Below are 21,763 nucleotides of genomic sequence, written 5' to 3'. Positions count from 1 at the left end.
AGGGCCGAACTCCCACAATGCACCTTGTATCAACACGGCACTGGTGGCGGCTTCGAGGAGGGGCTGCGGCGCCCACCGGTCCGGCACGCAGCGCGAGGGTTATCGGGCGGGGCCCGGGTGTTGAGGGGCGACTGGCAGCCATGGCGGAGTCGGCGCCTACTCGGGTAAGGGTGCTCCCGGCACCGGTCGCGGGCGCCTTCGGGATGGCGGAGCTCCTGGCCGGGGCGGGGCTTCGAAGCTCGCACCCCTGTTGGGGCTGGGGGTCCCGGGGCTCCCCGGGCTCCCCGGGCTGTTTCTAGCGAATACCGGCCTCCTCCCACGACCCCAGGTCACTGCTTTCCCCCTCTCCGGCTCCTTCCCCGTGGGGCCGGAGCCCCAGCGCCACACACCGTTGCGGAGAAACTTCTCCGAGGCTTGTTTTGGGTTTTGGGGGGTTGGGGGGGTTTTGCTTTTTGTTTTTTTGAGAGCGCGCGCGCGAGAGCACGCGCACGAGCTGGGGGAGGGGCAGGGGGACAGATTTTTCTTTTTTTTCTTCTGAGAGAAGAGCGAGCCGGGGGTGGGGGGAGGGGCAGAGGGAGAGGTTTTTTTTTTTTAAAGAGAGAGCGCAATAGGGGGGAGGGGAGAGAGATACATAACATGTTATATTTATATTTTATATACGTATATTTTTTAAGAGAACAGGAGCGGTGGGGAAGAAGGGGAGGGAATTTTTTTAAGAGCTCGCGGTGGGGGAGGTGTAGGGGTAGAAGGAGAGGGAGAATCTTTTCTTTTTTGAGTGAGAGAGGGGGTGGGGAGGAGGGGGTTGGAGGGTGGGGAGGAGCGGGGTGGGGGGTGGGGAGGAACGGGGTTTTGGGGAGAGAGAAAATCTTAAGCAGGCTCTATTACCATCAGGGAGCCAGAAGCTGGGCTCCACCTCATGACCCTGAGATCATGACCAGAGCCGAAATCAAAAGTCAGTGGCTTAACAGACTGAGCCACCTAGCAGTTGGAAAATGTAAAGGATATACCAGGTAAAAGGAAAATTATCCCAAATGTAAAGTCTGAAAATGTAAGAAAGTGTGATGACCCATGGAAACGGATAAATCTGAACGTGTATCAATTGACTATAACGGGAATAATCTCTTGTGAGGTTAAAAACAAAGGCAAATTAAAATACATGGTGTAAAAGTTAGGAAGACATTAGAATTCTTTTGTTTCAAGGTTGTTAGAAGTATGCTTCCTGTATCTAGGATACTTGCTAAAACATTAGAAATTGGCTGTAAAACTTACAAGTTAGAAGGGGAAATAGAGTAAGGAAAAAATCACCTAAAAGAAGGCAAGAAAGACAAGGCCAAAAAAGGGCAAAAATCGGGGCGCCTGGGTGGCTCAGTGGGTTAAGCCGCTGCCTTCGGCTCGGGTCATGATCTCAGGGTCCTGGGATCGAGTCCCACATCGGGCTCTCTGCTCAGCAGGGGGCCTGCTTCCCTTCCTCTCTCTGTGATCTCTTCCCTTCCTCTCTCCTACTGTGATCTCTCTCTGTCAAATAAATAAATAAAATCTTTAAAAAAAAAAAAAAAAAAAAAAAGGGCAAAAATCAATAAAAATAGATCAACAATTACAATAAATGTAAATGGACTAAATGTTGAGTTAAAAGGCAAAGAGTTGTCACTATATGGTTTTTAAGAGGTACAACTAAAAGTCAAAGCTACAGAAATGGTTGAACATAAAAGAATATGAAAACATACCAGACGAATCAAAAAAATTGGTTTCTCTGTATTACTATTGCTAGAGATCAAGGCTACTACTACTTTTGTGATGGTGAGACTCATTTTATCAGCTTGATAAGACATTCTAGTATTTTGCATGTAATTATATAGCCTCAATATATAAAGCAGATTAACAGAACTACAAGGAAAACTGGCATGGTAGAAGACTGTAACAAAACCTTATTTTCTTTTAGGCAGAAAAAAAATTAAGGTGCGGTGTATCCAGTAGAACTTTCAGAGATTATGGAAATATTCTGCTTTTTACTGTTCAGAATAGTCACTAGAAATCTATAGCTATTAAGCACTTGAAATGTAGGTAGTGTGGCTGAGGAATTGAATTTTTAATTCAGTTTTAATTAATATGGGTTTAAATAGCCGTGTGTTTCTAGTGGCTTTTGGACAACACAGGTAAGATTTTTTTTGGCCATGTATCTGTCAATATATAATATCAGTGTATAGGCGTATCTCAGGTTGATTGAGCTTTGCTTTATTATACTTTGCAGATACTGTGTTTTCTTTCTTTCTTTCTTTTTTTTTTTTACAAATTGAAAGTTTGTAGCAAGCCTGTGTCAAGTCTCAACTGCCATTTTCCCAACAGCCTTGCTCATTTTGTGTTTCTGTCACAATTTAATAATTCTCACAGTATTTTAAACCTTTTCCTTATTATTATATTTGTTATGATGTTCTGTGACCAGTAATTATGCTTGCTAAAAACTCAGATGATGGTTAGCCTTTTTTTTTCTTTTTTGCAATAAAATATTTTTAAATTATGCTATGTACATTTTTTAAGATATAATGCTATTGTTCACTTAATAAACTACAATATAGTGTAAATTTATATGCACTGGGAAACAAAAAATTAATTTTACGTGCTTTATTATGATACTTGCTTTATTGTGGTGTTCTGGAACCAAATTTGCAATATTTCTGAGGTATGCCTGTATAGAGAGATTAATGAATAAAAAGTGAAGAGAGCAAAAGAGCCCTTTTAGGGGCACCTGTGTGGCTGGGTGGGTTAAGCCTCTGCCTTTAGCTCAGGTCATGGTCTTAGGGTCCTGGGATTGAGATCCCTGCTCAGCAAGGAGCCTGCTTCCCTGCTCTCTCTGTCTACTTGGGATATCTCTCTCTGTCAAATAAATAAAATCTTTTTAAAAAGGGGGGGTGCTGCCTGGCTCATTGGGTTAAAGCCTCTGCCTTCGGCTTGGGTCATGATCCTAGGGTCCTGGGATCAAGCCCCACGTGGGTGGGTGGGTGGGTGGGGGGGCTCTGCTCAGCAGGGAGCCTGCTTCCTCTCCTCTCTCTCTGCCTGCCTCCCTGCCTACTTGTAATCTCTGTCAAATAAATAAATAAAATCTTTAAAAAAAAAAAAAGAGCCCTTTTAGAAATGAAAGTGTGTTCTGGCAGCTGAGTGTAGTCTGGGACCTTAGGTTGGGCTGTTGAACAGAATATCTCCATATGCTTTCTCCATGTGGTTTAGGATTTTTCAGGTGTTTTCCAGAGCCTGCCTGCCTGTGATTTGTTCCACTTGACATGGAGTGGAGCAGAGACAAACTGTTCTTCATAAACCCTTCTTGAATTGCAGATTCATGAGCAAAGTAGATGTTGTCTTAAGCCATTAAACACTGGGATTGTTTGTTGTGTGGTAATCAGTGGAATATGTTAAAATATTGAAAGATACTAAAAATACCTTAAAAGAGGAGTGGATGTGGACTCAAAAAACTGTGAGGACTAAAAAAACTGTGTATGGATACATTTATCTATGGATGTGATGTAAACAGAGTTTCTAAAGATACTTTTATGAGACTTTTTAAAAGATACTAGTTTGAGAGAGACTGCACAGACTATGTGTTGAGCTGGTGAGAGGGGCAGAGGGAGAGGAAAAAGCAGGCTCCGCTCTCAGCAGGGAGCCCGATGCAGGGCTCGATCCTAGGATCCTAGGATCATGATCTGAGCCAAAGGCAGAAGCTTAACAACTGAGCCACCCAGGTGCCCCTCAATAATGATTTTTTAAAAACCTATGGTTGTTAAAACTATAATATTGGTAAGGCAATAAAAAAAATACTCTATAGACGTGCCAGAGACAGATTGCTATGTATGAAAGCTTGTTTCATGACAGAGATCACATTACAAATCTTTGGGTGAATTGATGGATTTTTCATCATATATTAGATCTGTTGATTTTCCATGTGAAAATTGATTCCTGCACCACAGAGAAATATCAGTTCTAGTTGAGTTACTCAAGTGTGAAAACAAAACTATGGAGTGTTTAGAAGACAATATTCTGGATTATCGATATTTTTCTCACCTGACACAGAAGTTCAAACCTTAAAGGAATTGATCAAACTCAACTACATTAATTTTTTAATTAAAAAATAAAGTGAATTTTTGTTCTTTTTATTTTTAAAATATTTTTAAAAATTTATTCATTTGACGGAGAGAGAGATAGCCAGCCAGTGAGTGAGCGAGCAAATGCCGGTGCACACAGGCAGGGGGAGCGGTGGGGAGAGGGCTCCACTGAGCAAGGAACCCCATGCAGGGCTCAATCCCAGGACCCTGGGACCCTGACCTGAGCCGACCAAGCTGCCCAGGCGCCCCAGTGAAGTGAATTTTTAAAATGAGGCACAAATAAAGAGGAGGTGTTTGCAGCACATACAGTGTGGATAAAGAATGGTATCCAGAGTTACTAGAGAAATTCTGAGATAGAGAGGAAGAAAGGGACCCCAAAAGATGAATAGATAAAAGACTTGAGCAGGTAGTTCACTGAAAGCTATTTGAATGGCCAATAAATATTTAGAAGATCCTTATCCTTGTTAGTAAAGAACGAGTAGATGGAAATCATGATGACATTTCAGACCTCCTTGGAGGGACAAAATTTTAGTCTGACAGTTGCAAGTGTTGACATAGTTGGGAAACATCCAGAATACTTAATACTTCTGACAGGAATGAAATTTGTACAACCACTTTAGAAAATATTTGGCATTATTTACTGAAGTTCAAGTTGTATATATACCCTATTGGCCATCATTTCCTTCCTAGGACTATACCCTCAGGAGACTTGCCCATACGTACTAGCAGCTGTGCACAGTCCTGTTCGTTGTAGCACTACTTGTAATGACAAAGATGGGGGCGAATAAATAATGGACTGGAAAAGGAAGTTGTGGTATTATCACAGCGGAATGTTTTGCAGAAGTGAAAATTAATTATAGCTATCTGCAACAGCAGGATATTCTCAGGTGTTGTGGAATAAGGATGCCATTTATGTAAGATCCTAAGATTGGCAAAACTAAACATGTTTTGGGAAAAAAGCATTTGGTGAGAATATGAAAAAGGCAATTTCTAGTGAAAAACCAAATTCAGGATCATAGTTACGTAGGGAGTCATACAGAGGACTTCAGAAGCACTATTTGATAATGGAGTGGTAGCTGATGGAGATTTGTCACCATTCCCTTCCGTATCTTACGTATTATAGAAGTTGTTTTTTACTATTCAGTATTAAAAAGTCATAGTATCTCAGAGTTGGAAGTGACCTTAGATATTGTCTAGTTCACCTTCGATGCCACTTTAGAATGTTACTTATCCAGCAGATTGAAGGTGTCTTAGCAACAGGGTGAAGGTTTCAGACTGTAGTGGCCGGCCCATTGTATTAGACTTGATCTGATAGTATGATAGGAGATCCACCAGAACTGCCCCAGAAACTCCAGAAGTGTGGGGGATGTAATGTACTTTTTGTATTTCTCACTGCAATCAGGGATACTCTTGAATGTGGAATTTATGTAAAAAGAAAAATTATTTAAAAAATACATGTTTATTGGGGAAGTCAAACAAGCAGTAGTTTCCAAGGAATGATGAAAATCTCTCCCTCTCATTTCCCTGAGTAGTAAGTCCTGTTACCAGTTCAGTTTTACGAATCTATTCACAGACTTTTCTGTGGGCTGAAACACAAACACTCATGTATTTTCTCTTCTTTCAAAAGTGGAATTGTAATAAATGTATTTCCTTAAAAGTTGAATTTTTAACCAGCATGGTATGATGAAAACTCTTCCAAACCATAATACAAGTCATTATTTTTAAAGGTAGTATAGTGTCATTTTTGGTTGTGCCATAATTTATTTAACCATTCCTTTATGAATAAACCTGGAGATTATTTCCAAGCTTTGACTTTTCCAAAGAACATTACCAGTAATCGTCTTATTTTTTTATTTTGGATGTCAGTAAAAAATGCCTTTTGTTTTAGAAAATAGATTCCTGGAAGTGAGATTGCTAGGTGAAAAGGTTTTTAGTGACTTTTATGAGATTGCCTTCCATAAAGTTTGTAGTATTTTTCATTCCTTCCGGGAATGTTAATAAAAGTGCCAGTTTTGGGGCACCTGGGTGGCTCAGTGGGCCAAAACCTCTGCCTTAGGCTCAGGTTGTGATCCCAGGGTCCTGGAATCGAGCCCCTCTGCCTGCCTCTCTGCCTCCTTGTGATCTCTGTCTGTCAAATAAATAAAATCTTAAAAAAAAAAAAAGCCATTTTTATATCCTACTCATGTCTGTAGTTCCTTATCCCTCTTTCAAGTGGGGCAGCCTGGTGGGTGAAAAGCGGTTTTCCGTGGTTGTATTTGTGCTCCCAACTGCTTCTTGGACTGCCTGCATTTCTGTTCTCATAATTGCTTACGGTTTGCAGGTTTATTTGGGGTTACTTTATTCTTTCCATTTTATACTTTGTTTATAAATATCCTCTCCCTATTTGTTTTTTTTACACTTTGTTTATGGCATCTTTCCTGGCAGCTAACATTTTCTTCTATCTTGATACTAAACCGTGCTTACTGAGATAATTCACCTACAGCAGCATTCACTCATTCACGCGGTTGAGGTAGTTTTGATAAATGTGTGCCATGATCAGACTACCAAAATACAGAATATTTCCATCATCCCAGAAAGATTTCCTTTGCATTCAATCTTCCCCCACCCGCAGCTCCTGGCAAACACTGATCTGGTTTGGTTTTTTGTTTTTTAAGATGTTATGTATTTGAGAGACAAAGGGAGCACACAGACAGGTAGAGGCAGAGGCAGACTCCTAGTGGAGCAGGGAGCCAGACATGGGGCTCGATTCCAGGACCTTGGGATCATGACTTCAGCTGAAGGCAGACTCTTAACTATCTGAGCTACCCAGGTGCCCCCACTAATCTGTTTTCTGTCCATGTAGTTTTGCCTTTCCTGAGTGTCATGCAAATGGAATAGAGTAGGCTGCATTTTGTGTCTGGCTTCGTTCACTTAGCATGATTTGGGGATCGATGTTGTTCAGTAGTTTGTTCCCTTTTTATTGCTAATGTAACATGCTTAACACATTAATCATTACTATGTTAATAATGTAACAGTATTTTATTGTATGGTGTATTAATACCCTTAAGGCTGCTATAATAAAGTATTGCAAATTGAAGGGCTTACACACCGGAAGTGTGCTGTCCTTTAGTTCTAGAGGCTGAAAGTCTGAAGTCAGCATGTCCACAGACTTGATGCCTTCTGAGGGCCACAACGGAAAATGTCTTTGGCTTCTCTCATAGCTCCTGATGGCCCCACGCATTTTCTTGGCTTGTGGCAGCAGAATTCCGACCTCTGCCTCTGTTGTCACGTAGCTGTCTTTTCCCTGTGTGTCTTCATATAGTCTGCACTAAGTGCACATCTGTCTCTGTCCAGATCTCTCCCCTATTTTATTTTATTTTTTAAGAGATTTTATTTATTCACTTGACGAGAGAGTGCACAAGTACGAGAGGCAGCAGGCAGAGGGAGAGGGAGAAGCAGCTCCCCGCTTAGCAGGACCCTGGGATCATGACCTGAGCTGAAGACAGCAGATTAACTGACTGAGCCGTGCAAGCACCAGGTGCCCCTCTCGCCTATTTTATAAGGACACCAAATCGTGTTTGATTAGAGCCCATCTGATGACCTCATTGAGCTTGATTACCTCTGTAAAGATTCTACTCCAGATAAGATCACATTCTGAGGTCCTAGGGGTTGAGACTTCAACATATCTTGGGAAAAGAAAATTCAACCTGTAACATATGGATGGACTGTGGTTTGTTTATTGAATCACCAGTCAGTGGACATTTGAATTGTTTCCATCTCAATAGGTAGTTCAAAACAGAAGCAGCATCTTGATTTCACACCTCTTTTCTGCCTTTGCTTAGTGCTCAGATCCTGACCACCTTCCTGTGCGAAGCAAACAACAAAATGCTGAGCCACAGAAAGGCAGGAGGCAGCTCCGAAGAGCTATAGATGAGCAACTGAAAGTGAAAAGCAGAACATGGGATAAAAGGAGCCTGTCCAGCAATCTGACGTTCTGTCTTGTCTCGTTTGTAGTTACTGACAGAGAGAGACACAGAGAGGGACAAGCACAAGCAGTGAGAGCGGGGAAGGGATGATCTTTTACATTAAACTTTTTTTTTTTTTTAAGATTATTTATTTATTTATTTGACAGAGAGAGGTCACAAGTAGGCAGAGAGGCAGGCAGAGAGAGAGAGGAAGGGAAGCTGGCCCCCTGCTGAGCAGAGAGCCTGATGCGGGACTCGATCCCAGGACCCTGAGATCATGACCTGAGCCGAAGGCAGCGGCCCAACCCACTGAGCCACCCAGGTGCCCCTACATTAAACTTTTATTTAAATCCTTCTTAGGAGGGTCAGTTAAGCTTTAAACCCACATGTTTGGTAATGAACTGAGTTGAGTCACTGGATTAGGTCATGGTCAAGCTTACATGTTCATTTACATGCCACTTGGGTTCGTTTTGTCCCGTTTCTCCAGACACTAAGTCCCGGCCCCAGCACTTCTTTCAAAACTGGTTCCTCTTAGTGTCAGTTATTTATTTTTTTTTAAATTAACATATGATGTATTATGTGCCCCAGGGGTACAGGTCCGTGAATCGTCAGGCTTATACACTTCACGGCACTCACCATAGCCCATGCCGTCCCCAATGTCCATCACCCAACTTAGTGTCTATTCTTGTGGATAGAGAAGCAGCTTTGAAGAAAGTGTATGCCGAATAAAATCGTGAAGCTTTGGGGGTTAGGACTGAAGTGAACGTGCTGTGGTACTTCAGGGTCAGAGGAAACTGAGGAGACCCCGCCCCCCCATGTTAGCTTTAGTAATGTTAAACTTCAGCTGTAGTGATTTTCCTCCTCAGGGCTGGATCATAAAAAATGAGCCATGTAAGGAAAATGTCAGCAGGCTTCATCAAATCATATCCGTAAATATTTACGAAGGATTTAGTTGGGGATGCCTGAGTGGCTCATTGGTTAGGCATCTGGCTTTCGCTCAGGTCATGATTCTGGGGTCCTGGGATCCAGCCGCAAATTGGATTCCTTGCTCAGTGGGGAACCTGCTTCTCCCTCTGCCTGCCTTACCCCTGCTTATGGCTTGCTGTCTTGCTCATCCTCTCTGACAAAAAAAATAAAATCTGAAAAAAAAAAATTAGTTGGTGTTCTACTAGCTGCTTGGGTGCAAAGGTAAATGAGTTGAGCTTTATTGATCTTGCTAAGTAATTGTGTCTTGGTCGTCTTAGAGACTGTGCCGGGTGTGAAGGGCGGGTAATAAGACATGTACAGTATTATTTCACCTTCAGAAAACCAGTTAAAAGATTAAAAAAAAAATCAAAATTCGAACAGGTTATTTCTGAATGGTTGTATTTTACATAACTTTTCTTTGTACTTTTCAGTGTTATAATGTACATGTATGTATCATCTACAGTAACAGAGTATAAAAGAGCATACTTTTGGGGCGCCTGGGTGGCTCAGTCATTGAGCTACCTTTGGCTCAGACCATGATCCCAGGGTCCTGGGATTGAGCCCCAGGTCGGGCTCTCTGCTCTGCGGGAAGCCTGCTTCTCTCTCTCCTGCTCGCCTTGCTTGTATTCCTGCTCTCGCTCTCTCTCTCTGTCAAATAAATAAAGTCTTTAAAAAAAATAAAAAGGTAGAAACTAAGTAGCTGTAATACTCTTGGACCCAGTGGACCCATTGTTTTCTTTACTTGATGTTTGGAAGTGACACTGACTGGCCCTGTGTCCTTCATTCAGCACAGGAGGAAACGCCGCTCCACACCTTTGACCTCTTCCACACCTGCCCCACAAGCGACAGAGAAAAGCTCTTACTTGCAGACCACAGAGCTCTCTCTCTGGACTGTGGTGGCTGCCATTCAGGCTGTGGAGAAGAAGGTGGAGTCCCAGGCCGCCCGGCTACAGAGCCTGGAGGGGCGGACAGGGACAGCCGAGAAGAAGCTGGCGGACTGCGAGAAGACGGCCGTGGAGTTCGGGAACCAGCTGGAGGGCAAGTGGGCCGTGCTGGGGACCCTGCTGCAAGAGTACGGGCTGCTGCAGAGGCGGCTGGAGAACATGGAGAACCTGCTGAGGAGCAGCAACTTCTGGGTCCTGAGGCTGCCCCCGGGCAGCAATGGAGAGGTTCCCAAGGTAGACCCCTTGGGAATTAAGAGTTAGCCTAGGGCGCCTGGGTGGCTCAGTTGTTAAGCGTCTGCCTTCGGCTCAGGTCATGATCCCAGGGTCCTGGGATTGAGACCCACATTTGGGCTCCCTGCTTGTGTACCCTCTCTCACTGTGTCTCTCTCTCTCTGTCAAATAAGTAAATAAAATCTTTTTTTAAAAGCCCGAATGGGGAGCCCTACCCTTTGTTATTTAAGATTCAAGTTGCTGGCTTTGCTTTCGTGGCTATGACAGGAGGCACTCATGCTACGATATTTGTAATTTCAGGTGTCCAGGTCACTTGAAAACGATGGAGTCTGTTTCTCAGAGCAGGAGTGGGAAAATCTGGAGGACTGGCAGAAGGAGCTCTACAGGAACGTGATGAAGAGCAACTACGAGACGCTGGTCTCCCTGAGTAAGTAGCACGTCCGTCCCGAGAATTCTCGTGCAGACGTCTGCACATCCCTGGCCCAGTAGCGTGTGACTCAGACTACACCCGTGACTAGTTGGCTTTAGCTCCTCTCTTGGTCTGGAGGGAGATGGGTAGGGGGATAGGTAGGTGGTGATGGGCATTAAGGAGGGCACTTGGGATGAGCCCTGGGTGTCTCGTGCAAGTGATAAATCACTAAATTCTATTCCTGAAAACAATATTACGGTATATGTTAACTAACCAGAATTTAAATTTTTTTTTTTTAAAGATTTTATTTATTTATTTGACAGATCACAAGTAGGCAGAGAGGCAGGCAGAGAGAGAGTGGAGGAAGCAGGTTCCCTGCTGAGCAGAGAGCCCAGTGCGGGGCTCGATCCCAGGACCCTGGGATCATGACCTGAGCTGAAGGCAGAGGCTTTAACCCACTGAGCCACCCAGGTGCCCCCTAACTAGAATTTAAATAAAAATTTGAAAAGTAAGAAAAAAGAAATGGGAGTCTTTAGGTCCTCAGTTCATGAAGACTTGGAAAGGTCTTAGTGTTGTGCATTTTGTATTTTTCTATAGTCACATAGTTCATTATAATATTTATTAAAAGATATCATCATTATAGTGTAATGTGTATTGTAGTGATATGTGAGCAGGGTTCTTCATGTGGTTTTTAATACTTAAAACTGTTTGACAAGAAATCCTTTTGTTACCTGAGGTGAGGCAGGCAGTACAGGTTAGCCAAAACGTTTTTATTGGCCTTGGGTGGAATTACATTTAGTCCTTGTGAGCTCCGTTTTTGTTTTTTATTTTTTTATTTTATTTTTTGTGTGTGTTAATTAGAGGGCTGGTTAATAGATACACATCTTTGGGGCGCCTGGGTGGCTAGGTTGGTTAAGCAGCTGCCTTTGGCTCAGATCGTGATCCTGGAGTCCCTGGATCAAGTCCCATAGCAGGCTCCCTGCTCGGTGCGGAGTCTGCTTCTCCCTCTGCCCTTTCCCCTCTCGTGCTCTCTCTCTCTCAAATAAGTAAAATCTCTTAAAAATAGATACACATCTTTATAAAATATTAATTTTTAGTAAGTAGATTTTGGTAGACAGAGTTTTTTTTTTTTTTTTTTTAAGATTTTGTTTATTTATTGGAGAGAGCGAGCGTGGGGAAGAACAGAGAGAGGGATAAGCAGACTGCGCAGAGCCTGATGTGGGGCTCGACCCCACAATCCTGAGACCATGATCTGAGCCAAAACCAAGAGTGGACACTCAGCTGACTGAGCCACCCAAGCACCTCCAACAAAATCTTTTAAAACTGAGCTCCATGGAGGAGTGTCAAAAAGGCCAGTGTGACTGCAGCAGAGAGGGAGAGAGCAGAAGGCGCGGAGGAGAGTGTGTGCCCTGGGCCGAGTTCTGTGCTCTGCTCCTGGCCGTTTCCTTGCTGTCCCAGCTGGGGATAATGGTGCTCGCCTCACCGGGCAGCGTGTCAGCATGGACGAAATTAAATACGCTGAAAGGAAGCAGCCCTTGAGACCGTGTGCACGTGAGGGCAGGGTGGTCGGGGAAGGGGAGTGGGCTGGGAAGCCTGACTGCCGGAAACACAGTGGCTAAGGAAGGACCGTTGGAGGCAGCAGCTGACTGAATAGATTTCTCAAATCGGCTCGAATTTTCCAGTCGTCTCAAGCTGCCACTGGTGGGGAAGTGGGAAGAACAGTAGCCTTTTAATCTTTGGAACTTTTAATATCAACCCCTGACATTGGTCAGCTTGTTCATTGGCACCTGCGCAGTGCGCGGTGAGCTTGTACCGTCTGCTGGGCTCACACTGTGCCTGTTCCAAACCAGAGGTCCTTGGCCAGCCAGAAGAAGAAGCGGAATTGGGTGCAGGGATGCTGGGTGACTTGGAGGAGGAAGGCCCTGGTGATGTCCACCCAGGTGAGTGGATCCAGAATATTCTATCCCTCCACCCCCTGCGGCCTATAGTGAGCTTTCCCACTGCTAAACTACTGAACGCTGGTTATCAGCAGCCTATCTGGCATTACTTATTTTAGATTTCTTTATGAGTTTCATGAGTTCACCTAACATCTCTGTGTCTGCGTTTCTTACCACTGGGGAGTCCTTACGTGTTGTGACGGATCCTGCTTCACATCTGCGCTACTGTACAGAGCAGAGCAGTAGCTCAAGCGAACACCCGCTGTAGACTGAGGATAGGGTTGGTCAGATCGTAGGAGAGAAGCTTGGGGTGAGAGGCAGGCAGAGCATTTATAAGCCAGGTATGGCGGAGGGGGATATGTGCAGGAGGACTGGGGCTGGATGCATGAATATTTAAACTTTAGGTGTAAGGGTGGTTGGGTTTGTTTTTTATTTTAATTGTTCATGTTTATTATTTTAAACTGTTAAATTAGTATAGTTATAGTATATTTTGCCATGTTTTTACAGGAATTGAATACAGATTTATGGACAAGCTTAGAGAACTGTTATTTATAACATTGTCCTAAAAAAAAAAATGGGTTTAGTTTTTCCAGTCTTAGAACCCAGTCTCCTTCTCCAAATTGTCCTAATGCCCTTATCGTGGGGTGCTTTGATAAGAGCTCTTGTAAAATTCACAGATGTTTGTTTAGCTCTAAAGAAACTGAAAATGCTAGAATGTGATCTTTTTTGTTGGTCTTCTTTCTCTTGGCAGCAGAAGGGGTTATGATCAAGCAGGAGATCCAGTACGCTCAGGAAGGCTCTGCGGATCTTCCTGGAGAGTTCTCGGGCATTGCCGAAGAGCAGGCTTTCCTGAGCCCAGCGCATACTGAACTCTGGGGTGGTCAGGGTGGTTCTGTCCTCTTGGATTCAGGGCCCAGGGACACTAATCTGGAGGATCCCATTGAGGGAAGGAGAGACCCTAGCGGTGGCAGAACTCTGAGCTGCCCCCCGAAGCCGAAGCCCAGTAGACAGGTGCAGCTGGGTCAGGAATGCGGGCAGGGCCTAAAGCTGAAAAGGGACGCTTCTGGCCCCTATGAATGCTCTGAGTGCGAGGTCAGCTTCCACTATGAGCAGCAGCTCGCTACGCACCTGCAGACCCACTCAGGGTGGGGCCCTTATACAGCCTCAGAGCCCGAGGAGAGCCGTAGACCCAGGCCGCAGCTGAAGCCCCAGTCCAAGAGGGTGAGGCTGCACCAGTGCGACGTGTGCCTGAGGAGCTTCAGCTGCAGGGTGAGTCTCGTGACCCACCAACGCTGCCACCTGCAGGAGGGGCCCAGTGCTGGCCGCTGTGTCCAGGAGAGGTTCTCACCCAACAGCCTGGTGGCCCTGCCTGGTCACATCCCTTGGAGGAAAAGCCGGAGTTCCCTCATCTGTGGTTACTGTGGCAAGAGCTTCAGCCATCCGTCGGATTTGGTGCGGCACCAGCGCATCCACACGGGCGAACGGCCCTACAGCTGCTCCGAGTGCGAGAAGAGCTTTGTCCAGAAGCAGCACCTTCTGCAGCACCAGAAGATCCACCAGCGGGAGCGGGGCGGGCTGGCCCTGGAGCCCGGAAGGCCCAATGGCCTGCTTTAAGGGTGCCAGCCCCTTGTCCATCCGGGTGGGGGGGGGCAGGAGGGGCTGGCATTGGTCCCCCCCGAAGAGACACTTTGCACAGTCAGGGACTGACTGCTTCCTGAGGAGAGTCGTTTTGATTTGCCTTCCCTTGGCCAAGCACCAGGCCAAGCCCAGAGGCTGTCCTGGAACCTGTGGAAGAGGAGTCTGGGGCTGCTCCTCTCCCTGCTGTGGAGCTTGTTGTCTCTGGCACCTGCAGGTCTCTGGTTTTCCCCTCGGGGCTGCTGTCTGTGGGCCGCGGGTGGCTCTCTGACTCTGCGGGCACCGGTGGCTGGTTCCCGGTCCTGTGCCAGCATTTCAGGTCTTCCCAGAGGTCGGGTCGGCCAGTAGAGTGAGCAGGTGTGCGGAGGAGTTGTGGGACACACGCCCCTCTCTTTCTTCTTTCGTAGTCTCTTTGTTAAAAACACGTAGAAGAAATAATTTAAATGACTGCTTACCCTGTTCTGAGGCAACTTTTTTGGAATTAGATTTTAGTTGATTTAAAAAAATACAGTCTGACACTTGTTTTTTTAAATTTCCAGCATCGTAGAAGTCGTTCCTAACATGGGGACTGGCCCTGCCCTCTACGAGGGATTTGTTTATGGGGCTCTTTTAGCCCATCCACACTTAGGTCAGAGATCGGGGGCAGAGTGCTGAGCTCCTTCTTGTGGGGGTCCTTGCTCACGTGGGTGACCGAATCCAGAGGAGCGAGAGGAGGAGCGTGGGGAGACCTCACTGCCCCTGCTGAGAAGGAAGAGCCCGGGGACGCAGCTGAGAGCGTGCTGCTGCTGCTGCTGCTGCTGCTGCTGCTGCTGCTGCTGCTCGGGAGGCCAGGTTTCTCACCAGAACCTTCCTCTTCCGTCATAGTCCTCGATGGGTCCTGCCGCCGCCCAGGGCAGAAGACTGTTTGTTACTTACGGTTGTCTGACTTGTTCCCGTGGGTGTTGGAGTTTGTTCTTATTACACCGGTTGTTTCTCGGAGTTGTGTAGATCACACATTTTCCAAATTAGTTCTGGGGTTGACTGTTCCAAAGGTGGTGGAGAAAATGCACAAAAATGCTTGTTTCTCAGGAGTGTTGAATGCTTGCCCCGCTGTTGTTTGGGGAGATGGGAGTGGGCTTCTGGGTCCTATGTGAATGTCCCCTTTGATTTATAGTTGCTTAGAATAAAACTTGGCTATTAGCAAAAAAAAAAGCTCACGTTGGATATTTTTCTCCCTTTGTTAGGAATACCAGGGTGGAGGAGGTGACTCATGGGGACCAGTGACAGAGGCCTGAGGTCCCAGCCTGACATGCACTGTTACTTAAATGTAGAACAGATGAGCAGAGGGCATGTATGAGAGGAGTCCTGGGACCCTGTGTGGGGTGGTCGAGGGCTGCCGGCGGTCTGGCTGTTGGTTGTTGGAGATGGTGGGAAGATGGGGCGGATGAGCTACTGTGGGAGCACCGGGGACTCCTGAGTAGCCCTGAAGGATATTGGCTTAGAGAAACATAACAGTGCCGAGTAGGAAAATGGAAGCGATTGATTGAGATCTATGTCAGTACTGTATATGTACAGTCAAAAAATCATATACACAAAACATTGGGCAAGAACACGTAGAAACCCAAAGTTACACCTTGAAGGCCTTCCAGTTGCTTGTGGGAGCAAGGGAGTGGGATATGGGAATAAAAAGGAATAAATAAGTAGATAAAAATAAACTTGGGTCGCTGTAACGAATGGGATGGTCTTGGTGGAGCAACTGAACGTGGAGGGAAGTCTTGGGCGGGCACCGCACTCAGCTGAAGGATCAGCTGCACTAGATGTGGGAAACCCTAAGGAGCTACTCTCCTGAATTCCTTCTGTAGTCTCCTACCCTCAAGCTTTCGCCTCATAGATTCCCCTATTCCCCATCCTTGATTAGTTTTACGAGTGGTGTGTGTGCGTGTGTGTGTGTGTGTGTGTTTAGAGAGCATGAGTGGGGCGAGGACCCAAGGAAGAGGGAGAAGGACTCTCTGGCAGACCCCGTGCCCAGCATGGAGCCCACCCCAGGGCTCATCTCATGATGAGCGAAAACCAAGCACCAGATGCCCCACCGACTGAGCCCCACAGGCGCCCCCGCCCCCACCCCCCAGTTGAGTGTTTTAGTGCGCCCCGTCTGTCTTGCATTGTGGGGAGAGAAAGTTACAGGGTAGGATTCTGGTTCTCTGGCGGTGTTGTGTTCCTTGAGGCAGGAGGATGATTGTACGAGGCAGGTGGGCAGTTATAACAGCTGGTACTGAGCACTGTGCAAGGGATTCTTTTCATTTTTATTTATTGATTGATTTTTAAAAGATTCTATTGGGGTGTCTGGGTGGCTCAGTGGTTAAAGCCTCTGCCTTGGGCTCAGGTCGTGATCCCAGGGTCCTGGGATCGAGTCCCACATCATGCTCTCTGCTTGGTGGGGAACCTGCTTCCCTTCCTCTCTCTCTGCCTGCTTCTCTGCCTACTTGTGATCTGTCAAATAAATAAATAAATAAAAACAACTCAGAACGTTTAGAAAAAAAGATTTTATTTATTTTTTTGACAGAGATCACAAGTAGGCAGAGAGGCAGGGGGTCGGGGGGCGGAAAGCAGGCTCCCTGCTGAGCTGAGAGTCCGATGTGGGACTCGATCCCAGGACCCTGAGATCATGACCTGAGCCAAAGGCAGAGGCTTCAACCCACTGAACCACCCAGACACCCCACAAGGGATTCTTTTCAAAATGAACTTAGTCCTCATACAGCCCTATGTGGTGGATATGATTATTCTGTCTCACACATGAGATGTGCGAAGCATTCTGAGAAGTGAAGTAGGAGGCGGAGGCAGCTGCGAACCCAGACTGTCTTGCTTCAGATCCCGCACACTCAGCCATGGGCGCTGTTGCTTCTGCTTGACCGAAATCAGGCACTTTGGGTCCAGCTGGATTGTGAGTCCTTGTTTCAGAGTGTGGACCCTGCGCCAGCAGCATCGGCATATCTTGGGAGCCTGGTGGAAATGCAGACTCAGACCCACTGAATCTGAAGAGTTTTTAAAAGATTTTACTTTTATTTTTAATGTTATTTTATTTTTTTAAAGATTTTATTTATTTATTTGACAGAGATCACCAGTAAGCAGAGAAGCAGGCTCCTTGCCAAGCAAAGAGCCCGATATGGGGCTCAATCCCAGGACCCCAGGATCCTGACCTGAGCCGAAGGCAGAGCCTTTAACCCACTGAGCCACCCAGGAGCCCCAAAGATTTTATTTGAGAGCATGTACGAGTGAGAGAGAGGAGCAGGGGAAGGGGCAGAGGAAGAAGCAGACTCCCCTCCCCACTCAAGCAAGGAGCCCAATGTGCAGCTCAATCCCAGGACCCTGGGACCATGACCTGAGCCAAAGGCAGACGCTTAACCACCTGAGCCACCCAGGTGCCCCAGAATCTGGAGATTTTAACCAGATCTCCAAGTCAATCTCTGTACACAGAAATACCGTCTTGAGAGAGAACAGAATATCAACTTCTCCTCCCTGCTTCAATTGTCTATCAAAAGTCAGCTCTGGGGGCACCTGGGTGGCTCACTGGGTTGGGCCTCTGCCTTCCACTCAGTTCATGGTCTCTCAGTCCTGGGATCGAGCCCTGCATCAGGCTCTCTGCTTGGCGGGGAGCCTGCTTCCCTCTCTTTCTCTGCCTGCCTCTCTGCCTATATGTGATTTCTCTCTCCGTCAAATAAATAAAATAAAATAAAATCTTTAAAAAAAAAACCCTCTGTTAGGTGCTGAGAAGGAAACAGGAAATGGAGCTGTCTGAAGGACAGGGATGATCAAGTTAGAAAGATTAAATCAGGGGTGCCTGGGTGGCTCAGTGGGTTCAAGCCTCCGCCTTTGGCTCGGGTCATGATCCCAGGGTCCTAGGATTGAGCCCCACATCGGGCTCTCTGCTCAGCAGAGAGCCAGCTTCCCCCTCTCTCTGCCTGCCTCTCTGCCTACTTATGATCTATCTCTCTGTGTCAAATAAATAAGTAAAATCTTTAAAATAAATAAATAAATGAATAAAGATGTCAATTCCTTAAAAAAAATCAAACACCTGATACCTAGGCACTGTTTTAAATACTTGGCATACATAAGTGTACAAAACAGATCTTTGCCCTAGTTAAATTTATATTCTATCAAAACCTGTTTCCTTCCTGTGCTGCACATTTGTATAAACTATTCCCAGACTAGCGCAAGATTCCATTCTGTTTGTGTGTCATGCACGAGTCTCTGAGTAGCCCCCACGTGCAAGGTCTGTGGAGGTGTATACGGTTAAATCTGAGACCTTGCTCTTGGGTTTTTAGGCCGTTAAGGGAATCTAATTCAATTAGAAAATTACATGTCCCAAGTGAGGCTAAAAAAGGTCAAAATTCAGAGAACAATTACGTTTAGTTGTGAGGTGTTGGGGAAGACTAAGAGAGGTGACTTTTGAACTGGTTCTTTAAGGGGGGAAGAAGGACACTGTAGTTGGAGCTACAAGAGGAAGAGAAAGACGCTCTGGCCATATACATGTAATTCATTGATTTGGCTGGAGGTGAGGATGTGAGAAGGGGGATCGGGGGACGTGGTTGGAAAGATGGGCTGGGATCAGGCTAAGCAGTTTGGATGTTTTTGAGTTAGTAATGGGGAGCCGAGACTTGGAGCAAAAGGGTGACCTGATTCAAGCTGTGATTTAGGAACATTAATGAGAGTTCTATCATGTGGCTTTTTTGGTTTGCTTTTGGTTGGGGCTGGGGGATGTTAGGTTTCTGAACGAGACCCACAAGAGCCAATGAGGGCTTGACTGGGAGCAGCTGCCGTGGGAAAAGAGCCATGGACAAGGCTGGATGGACAAGACCACCAAGGCGGGATCAACAGGATGTGATGATTTTCGTACAGGGACCAGACTCCACAGCTCTGCACACTGGGGCTTTGCACGTACTCACCATATTTGTTGAATGAACATGTATCACGGGTATTCACAGAATAGGGAGCTCAATCTTGTCTGAACTCAGGAAAGCTCCTTGGAGGAAGGGGGGCTTGGTTATACTTCTGGTCTTTCTCTGCCAAGACTTCCCTTCCTAATGCTTTATAACTCTGTGGGGGTCCACTTCCGAATCTAACTTAAATGCCTGGAAATTGGAGGAGGGGTGTCCTACGCATTCTCCCTTCGAGCTGCCCTGTCTCTTGGCTGGGATGTGCTGGTGGGGACACCAGTACCTTAGCATCTTGAGCCCACTTGAGTGACCCTAGATAGTGGTTCATGGACCCTCGACTAATGACGATACCCCCTTCTGCAGGAGAGGCATGGCGATGGGCTGTTTCAGTGGCCTTTGCCTTGGTGGAGCCACCCTTGTTCCTCCAGGGTCTGCGCCTTCACTTTGGAAATGCAATGTCAGCTCCCCGGGAGGTATTCAGGCTCGGGAGGTCTCATCCAGGGACAGAGCAAACACAGGAAACATTAGTAAATAAGGATGGAGGTAATCGTAGTTTATATTCGAGCTATACCGGCTGGTCTGCTCAGCAAGCCACATTATGGGGTAAAGATTTTGCGCTTTTTGTTTAAAATATTTATAAAATGAGAGCATCGGAATGGGAGGCAGCTGTAGGAACCTGATAAACAGTGTTTTTCACAGCGCGATCACCATGCCGGAAGAATCAGCAGCACTTGGGAACTAGTCAGAAGTCCAAGTTCTGGCCACCGCCACCCCCTCCAGCCTCAGACCTGGACACTCTGATACAGGTGCCCAGCAATCTGTGTTGTAACCAGCGCACCAGGAAGCGTGACGCACACTCAAGTCTGAGTACCACTGACTTACAGAAACTTTCTAAAAATTCAAGACAGGTGGCGAAAATTAGAGCACTCTTCCCTGAACAGAGTTTATTAAATACTAGTGTTTTTTCTCTCTCTCCCGTCCATTTTCCAGACTCTTTGCAATGGGCATTGAATCTTATAAGCTCACAACTTCCCAGTATTTTTTTAAGATTATTTATTTATTTGATAGAGATGACAAGTAGGCAGAGAGGCAGGCAGAGAGAGGGGGGAAGCAGGCTCCCTGCCGAGCAGAGAGTCCGATGTGGGGCTTGATCCCAGGACCCCAAGATCATGACCTGAGCCAAAGGCAGAGGCTTTAATCCACTGAGCCTCGCAGGCGCCCCAACTTACCAGTATTTTATAATCCTTAATATTTTGGTCTGATCAACTCCCCTGAGAGCCTAAGGGTGCTCTTGATGCTTTCAGCACACATTTGTAAGTTATTAGGTTGGGTTATTTCAACAGAGATCCCCACAATAAATGATCTACATATTGACTGTATTACTTAAACTTCCTAAGCTTGCCCTAAAGTCTAGGGGCACACCTTACTTGGAGAAGGTATCAGTTTCTTTCTTATATGTCAGCTGACCGTGCCTTTGCTTGGATCAAAAATATGGGCAAATAATTTTCTCCCCTTCCTCCAAAAAGAGAAAATACTAAAAAGACTTGCAGAATAATTTCCCCTGGGAAGAGTTTATAGGCTCTGAGACTAAGATGAACGGGAAATGTGGGAAAGATAGAAGATAAAGCTTAAACTGCATATAGCACGTTTTACTTTATATTTAGTGGTTAACTCTGGTTTTCCAAAATAAGGCTCTTAGGTTACAGATCAGGAAGATGGGTCCTAGCTTGAGTGGTTTATTAGAGAAGTGTGAAGGTCCGAATTAAGTGTTGGATTATTGTTGCTGTATTTGGCTCCGCCTGGAGCCAAAGCTACAGAAGATCCCCGCCTGGTGGCTGACGGCCAGGTGAAGACTGGGTGTGGCTTAGAAGGCTCCAGGGGACGCTGCGAAGCATCCCTGAGCAGAGTGTCTGCTGGGGAAGTAGGTCCCCTGGGAAGGAGGAGGAGACGCAAGATTCCCAAAAGGGGATTTGGGGAAGGGAGAGAGAGATTTTTTTTTGTTTTTAATGAAATAAATTTTTCTTGAGACCATTTGTTCTGGAAAACCAAACAAGTGGTTTTTTTTTTTTTTAATTAATTAGTGATTTTATTTATTTGAGAGAGAGATGGCAAGGGAGAGCACACGCAGGCTCTCGGCTGAGCAGGGAGCCGGATGTGGGGCTCCATCCTAGGACCCTGGGACCACGGCCTGAGCCGAAGGCAGCCACGGAACCGACGGAGTCCCCCCGGCGCGCAACAAGTAGTTCTAAACTCTGCCCCACCCTACCCCCACCCCGCCCGGCGCAACGAGTATACCCACACCGAGTCACTTGGGTCCTTCAGAGGCGTTACGGCGGCAAAGCTCCGGACACTTGATGCCCCGGCAAGGCCAGCCCTTCCCCGCCCCGACACGCGAACTCCCACGTTTTCTCAGCGTCCTGCACGGCCGCTTCTTAGCTCCGTGACTCGATCCTCCCAAGTGGGACGCTGGGGCCCAAGCGTCCTGGAGGGGGGCTAGGGGCCAGGGCTGGGCCCCCCGAGCTGCCCCTGCCCGGGGCCTGCGGGAGGCCGCGCCGGCGTCCACTCCCGCGGCCCAGGCCAGGGCGGGCGGGCGGCCTCGGGGGTCCGTACGGGACCCCCGAGGCCGCGAGGGCCGGCAGGGGGCGCTGTGCGCGCCCTCGTGCCCGGCCGCGAGCGCAGCTCTTGTTTAAAGG

The 21,763-nt window shown here is 46.6% G+C and overlaps 1 protein-coding gene across 2 annotated transcripts; it reads left to right on the top strand.

Annotated features, from left to right (window-relative positions):
* On the top strand, positions 1–15,348 carry ZNF212 (zinc finger protein 212). 2 transcript variants are annotated; one of them, XM_004765904.3, is made up of 5 exons: positions 1–164; positions 9,790–10,179; positions 10,477–10,603; positions 12,436–12,525; positions 13,277–15,348. In XM_004765904.3, exons 1-5 carry the CDS (start codon positions 18–20, stop codon positions 14,134–14,136), a joined length of 1,614 nt encoding a protein of 537 aa, XP_004765961.1. In that variant the 5' UTR covers positions 1–17; the 3' UTR covers positions 14,137–15,348. The 2 variants fall into 2 exon arrangements, with proteins under 2 accessions (XP_004765961.1, XP_004765960.1); XM_004765903.3 differs by having other exon boundaries at positions 13,274–15,348.
* Positions 15,349–21,763: the final 6,415 nt, after the last annotated feature.

Source organism: Mustela putorius, unplaced genomic scaffold (assembly GCF_011764305.1).
Source record: "Mustela putorius furo isolate JIRA1106 unplaced genomic scaffold, ASM1176430v1.1 tig00000929_pilon_pilon_pilon, whole genome shotgun sequence".
Classification (NCBI taxonomy): domain Eukaryota; kingdom Metazoa; phylum Chordata; class Mammalia; order Carnivora; family Mustelidae; genus Mustela; species Mustela putorius.
The sequence above is the reverse complement of the archived record's forward strand: the minus strand, read 5'-3'. Positions and strand labels throughout refer to the sequence as shown.